This window comes from Chiloscyllium punctatum, chromosome 52, assembly GCF_047496795.1.
Source record: "Chiloscyllium punctatum isolate Juve2018m chromosome 52, sChiPun1.3, whole genome shotgun sequence".
Classification (NCBI taxonomy): Eukaryota; Metazoa; Chordata; class Chondrichthyes; order Orectolobiformes; family Hemiscylliidae; genus Chiloscyllium; species Chiloscyllium punctatum.
The window spans coordinates 16,048,850-16,054,623 of record NC_092790.1 but is presented as its reverse complement, the minus strand read 5'-3'; the positions used below and the strand labels follow the sequence as shown (position 1 = coordinate 16,054,623).

The 5,774-nt window shown below is 43.4% G+C and overlaps 1 protein-coding gene and 1 pseudogene across 1 annotated transcript; both read left to right on the top strand.

Moving 5' to 3' along the window:
* The first annotated feature begins 2,602 nt into the window (after positions 1-2,602).
* On the top strand, positions 2,603-3,292 carry LOC140470552 (histone H2B 1/2-like). Its single transcript, XM_072566635.1, has 2 exons — positions 2,603-2,707; positions 2,908-3,292. Exons 1-2 carry the CDS (start codon positions 2,603-2,605, stop codon positions 3,271-3,273), a joined length of 471 nt encoding a protein of 156 aa, XP_072422736.1. The 3' UTR covers positions 3,274-3,292.
* A 1,071-nt stretch (positions 3,293-4,363) lies between these two features.
* LOC140470670 (histone H2A-like) lies at positions 4,364-5,150 on the top strand (annotated as a pseudogene).
* The last annotated feature ends 624 nt before the right edge of the window (positions 5,151-5,774 follow it).

Sequence of the window (5,774 nt, the reverse complement as noted above, 5' to 3'; positions counted from 1 at the left end):
ATAGAAGGTAGGTTAGAGGAAGGAGTTGTAAATACTTGTTAGTTAATCACTCTCTGTTATATTTTAGTAAATAAAGCTGTTAATCTTTACTTTAACTGGTTCTAGGCCTGTCAAATTTTCACAGATTACTGCATGGGATAAATCTTTTCAGTGTTGCTGGTTTTAAATTAGCAAAAGGGTTTATCCCATGTCGTATCAAAACCAATGCAGACACGGGGAGCATGTCTGTGTGCAATTTGCGCAATGAGCCAAGGCTGGAATTGAAACTGGGTCCCTGGCACCAGTGTGCCACCATGTTACCCTGACTTGGATGGCAATAGATAAAATCTTATTCATGTTGAGCAACAGAGACTTGAAGTAAAAAATGCTCCTGCAGTTTCTGGCAAGTGTCATGTTAAACAGAGCCAAATATTATAAGTACACTCATTTACTCACAGCACACACACTGAAAGATACTTTCAAATGCACTCTTCCATTCATTTAGTTGAAACTGTCAGGTACAGATTGAAAAATGCACTCAAACATTCACATTGGAGAAACTGACAGGTATAGATTTAAAACAAAGTTCTCATATTCTTTCAAAAAACATTTTGATAACACTCAGATATTCTCAGAGCTGAGTACACACAGGCAGATAAAAATGTCACTGACTTCTCCTTTTTCTTATTGCCTTCTGCTTTGAGACATTTAAACTGGTACAAGCCTGAAAGAACTTAATAACTGTAGTGTATATACCCTGCAATTGCATGACAGAAATGAGAGGCATCATTCACCTTTCATTTTATTTCTACCTTATTGTGTGCTCACAGATCACATACTGACAGATTCAATTACTAGTCACCGTGATGTAACAGGAGAAAAAATAATAATTTGATCTGAAAGTTAGAAATGTTGAGATACTTGCTCTCTCACATGAGTGATTGACAGGAACGGAGTAAAAACAAGATTAGAAACAACAAACTGGCAGTTACAGAATAATATATGGAGTCAGATGCAAAACAATGAATTGTTAGGATACAATGCAACTCTTCACTGATGAGAAACTGACATGAACAGTGTAACATCAGCAGTAACATTGTTATTGCCAATTTCTGCAATGTAAAAGATATTGTCCCTTGCCAAATGCTGCAGCTATAAATACAAACTTACTGTCAATGCGCAGAAGCTGATATTCAAAGGATATGGGTGTGGAGGGGAGGGAGTCCTCCCTGAGACTGTACAAAGTGGTGTTTGGTCACACACAAAATTGTCGATACTAAATGAGACACATTCTTATGTTAATGACTGACACCTACAGAGTTAAAACAACAGGTTATACTTCAGAAGGTTTGAGTTACAGTCCAGTAACATACTGACATGTAAAGACTGTGAAATAGAGCAAACAAAAAACCTCCCAGAAATGGATAGACACAGATTGGAGGAACATTTCCAAGTGGCAGGCAAATGGTGTAAAGTGTTACCGCTTCCATCAGCGTTTGGTGGATACAGAATAAAACCTGTCCTGAAGTATCACTAATTGACTATTACACAGAGGACCAGAGTCTCAATGGACAGGTGTTGAATTCATGCCAAATGTCTAAATAAGGACTCGATGGATATAAAGTTAAAGTGACACATACATAGTATGCTAACTGTTGCTGGTTAACAGGCATTCATATGAGACTGAGAACTGTTCTCAATCCCTGCGTAAAAGTTCAATACTCTTCAATAAAAACTGCAGCAACGTGGTTCTGATACACTGTAGTTACTTGCAAAGCACACAGTTACAGACTGGTCTCTGGGCCCACAGTTAGCAATCAAGTTCTCAGAAATATATTAATCCCACAGTCAAGACAGACATTTTCAACCTGTGACTCAAGAAAAATTTTAAATAGGGACTTTCTTTCATCTCTCTCCAACTCCATCAACCCCAAACCTAGAAAACACTCACATTCTTAGAATCTCTACAGTGTAGAAGTAGGCACTTCGGCCCAACAAGTCCACACTAACCCTCAGAAGACTAATCTTCCCAGACCCATTCCCCATTATTCTGCATTTACCCCTGATTAATGCACCTAACCTACACATCCCGGAACATTATGGGCAGTTAGCATAACCAATTCACCTCCCTGCACGTCTTTGAATTGTGGGAGGAAAACTGAGCACCCGGAGGAAACCCACTCAGATACGGGGAGAATGTGCAAAATCCACACAGACAGTCGCCTGAAACTGGAATCGAAGCAGGGTCCCTGGCGCGGTGAGGCAGCAGTGCTAACCACTGAGAACAGTGGTAAGCTCAGTGTTATTTCCAGCGCAGAGAGAGGACCAGAAACAGACATGCGGAGCTAGAAACACACCCTTCCACTCCCACATCATCACAACAACGAGCAAAAGGAAACTGAGTCAATACCACAGTCATTTTCTGAGTCACAGACACGAAACAAAGCTCCCACAGTCAGACTGACAGGAACCGGATCACCATCCACTTCACATTTCGTTGTAGATTCTGACAGATCCACATTGGATCCCACTTTACCCAATCACAGAGACAGTGTTTTGGGAATGACTCCATGTAAACTACCCAAACAGGAACCAGACCTTCCCCCATCCCTCATTAGCATTGATGACGCCGTCAGTCTATAAAAGGGGAACTCCGAGCCCACTTTCCTTTATTCTGTGTCTGACAGTGAGTGGCGCTATGGCTGATGAGAAGAAAGCTCATACAGACGTTTTTTTGGGCTCTGCTGATGCCTCAGCCAAATATATGTATATATACAAGATTGAAAAAATGCACAGGATTGTAAAGGACAAGAATAAAGTCGAATCTGTGTTTGTAAATATGGACATATGTATGGCATGATCCAATGTACAGACCATCAAATCATTTATGAATAAAGTATATTTTGAAATAAAAAAAAAGATGAGAAGAAAGCTCAGCAAACCTCCAAGAAGGGCGCGAAGAAAATCATCAAGAAGGCGCCATCGAAGGGCGGTAAGAGGAGGAAAAGGACTAGGAAAGAAAGTTACTCCATCTACATCTACAAAGTGATGAAGCAGGTTCACCCCGACACCGGCATCTCCTCCAAGGCCATGAGCATCATGAACTCGTTCGTCAACGATATTTTCGAGCGTATCGCGGGGGAGGCTTCCCGCCTGGCCCATTACAACAAGCGCAGCACCATCAGCTCCCGGGAGATCCAGACCGCCGTGCGGCTGCTGCTGCCCGGGGAGCTGGCCAAGCACGCCGTGTCGGAGGGCACAAAGGCGGTGACCAAGTACACCAGCTCCAAGTGAAGGACCGCACTGCACTGAAACACACACGTCCATAACCCAAAGGCTCTTTTAAGAGCCACCTGCAACTTCCCAGTGAGAGCTGAATCCTTTTTTTTAAGATTGGTTAGTTTTAATTTACATATGGTTCTTCACAAGATAATTTTATTTCTAGTGCTATATTTGTTTATATAAGAGGTTTGCAAATTAATGAGGTATGGTGGGGGGAAGATTGCAGAAACAGCCTCCTTGTCTGTAGAGAGTGGGCAGATTAAACGTCAGTGAGTCATTTTATATTTATTTAACGTTGGTAAAGGACCTGGTAGAATGTCCATACTTATTTTCACACCTTGCGAACAAGTGCCTACTGAAGAAGTAGCGCTTCGAAAGCTAGTGCTTCCAAATCAACCTGTTGGACTATAACCTGGTGTAATGTGATTTTTAACTTGGCAAATAATACATACTTGTCCACATCTTTCATCGCAGGCATTTTACCATCTGCTTTTAAAAAATATTTGCAATGCACGGGTATAATCTGATTTTTCAAAATACAAAAACCTAAGCACTTTCTGTTGTCGGTGAGAGGTTTTCAAAGGGAACCAAGAGAACGCCAAAACAGCTGCCGGATTGAAATGTGATGATTTTGCTGAATCTGAGAGCGAGAGCAATAAGGGAGGACAGCTTTAAAATATCGTCTAAACATCGTGTTCACCATCGATACTGAGCCGGAAGAATGTTGTGTGCTGATTTATCAGGTTGCCGGGGTGCTACTGAAATGTGAAGTGAGAAGTCAAGTGTAGACTGCATTGTTTGGCCTGGTTCGTTTCAGCTTCTTAAGGTTTAGAAAATTACCCACTCAAGATCAGAAATGGACGGATACAGGTCGGCAAATGAGGGAGAGACCGATCGAGTGAAGTATACATTTTTAAACTAAAAGTAAATTAAGACACGAGTATTTTATAAAAACTTTCTCCGTTTTTTGTACTTCATTTTTCAATATCAAGCACATTCCTTTGTTTGTAAATTGGCGGGCTTTTCAAATTGGAAATAAGCGGTTGATGATTTGGCGCCGGTTCTTTCCTCCCTCCTCCCCGGGCCCTCTCCGGATTGGGGAATGAGGCAGATATCTGATTGGGAATTGAAACAACATTAGGAGGGGCTGGACAATGGGACCAATCAGAAACGGCCGCCCCACCATCCCTCCCGAAGGTATAAGAGGCCGCAATGTGGGCGGAGTGTAATACTCTCTCTGGAAGTGTTTGTGTGAATTTGTGACTATGTCTGGAAGAGGAAAGGGCGGTGGGAAAGGTCGCGCCAAGGCGAAGTCTCGGTCGTCCCGGGCTGGCCTGCAGTTCCCGGTGGGCCGTGTTCACAGGCTCCTGAGAAAAGGTAACTATGCTGAGCGTGTGGGTGCCGGAGCGCCGGTCTATCTGGCTGCGGTGCTGGAGTATCTGACGGCTGAAATCCTGGAGCTGGCCGGTAACGCGGCCCGGGACAACAAGAAGACCCGCATCATCCCCAGGCACCTCCAGCTGGCCGTGCGCAACGACGAGGAGCTCAACAAGCTGCTGGGAGGGGTGACCATCGCTCAGGGTGGGGTGCTGCCTAATATCCAGGCCGTGCTGCTGCCCAAGAAAACCGCCGCTGCAGGATCTGCTAAAAAGTGAAGAGACCATTCTTGAATCTGACAACCCAAAGGCTCTTTTCAGAGCCACCTCACGGCAGCTTTGAAAGGAGCTACACCGCCATCTATGTCAAGTTTATTTTACTTTTAACGTGGAGAAGCTTGAACTTTGGACCTGAGATCAGTCAATTACTATCGCCTTGTTGTTGAATACTTGTGGTTTGGAGATGCTGATGTTGGACTGGGATGTGTAAAATTAAAAATCACGCAACACCAACTTGTAGCTCAACAAGTTTATTTGTATGCACTAGTTTTCATCACGTGTTGTAGAATGTAAGATCGTAAGTTTCCGTGATTTAGACACTGTCCCCATGACTTGTCCGACCTGCCTATCTTCTTTTCCACCTATCCACTCCACCCTCTCCTCCTTGACCTATCACCTTCATCCCCTCCCCCACTCACCCATTGTACTCTATGCTACTCTCTCCCCACCCCCACCCTTCTCTAGTTTATCTCTCCACGCTTCAGGCTCACTGCCTTTATTCCTGATGAAGGGCTTTTGCCCGAAACGTCGATTTCGCTGCTCCTTGAATGCTGCCTGAACTGCTGTGCTCTTCCAGCACCACAAATCCAGAATCCGTGATTTAGATGTTTCAATAAGAACAAAGAAAATGGCAAAAGAGATGGGGGTGTTGCATTGTTAGTCAAGGACAGTATTACGGCTGAAGAAATGATATTTGAGGATTCGTCAATTGAGGTGGTATGGGTTGGGATTAGAAACAGGGAAGGAGAGGTCACTCTGGTAGTTTTCTATAGGCCTCTCATTAGTTCCAGAGATTTAAAGGAAAGGATAGTAAAGATGATTCTCAATAACAGCAAGAGTGACAGTAGTTATTATGGA

Excerpts from the sequence above, each read along its gene's own strand:
- LOC140470552 (XM_072566635.1), top strand. The coding sequence starts at position 2,603 with ATGACGCCGTCAGTCTATAAAAGGGGAACTCCGAGCCCACTTTCCTTT. Across the intron at positions 2,708-2,907 it reads AGAAGAAAGCTCATACAGAC|AAAGCTCAGCAAACCTCCAA; the intron begins GTTTTTTTGGGC and ends AAAGATGAGAAG.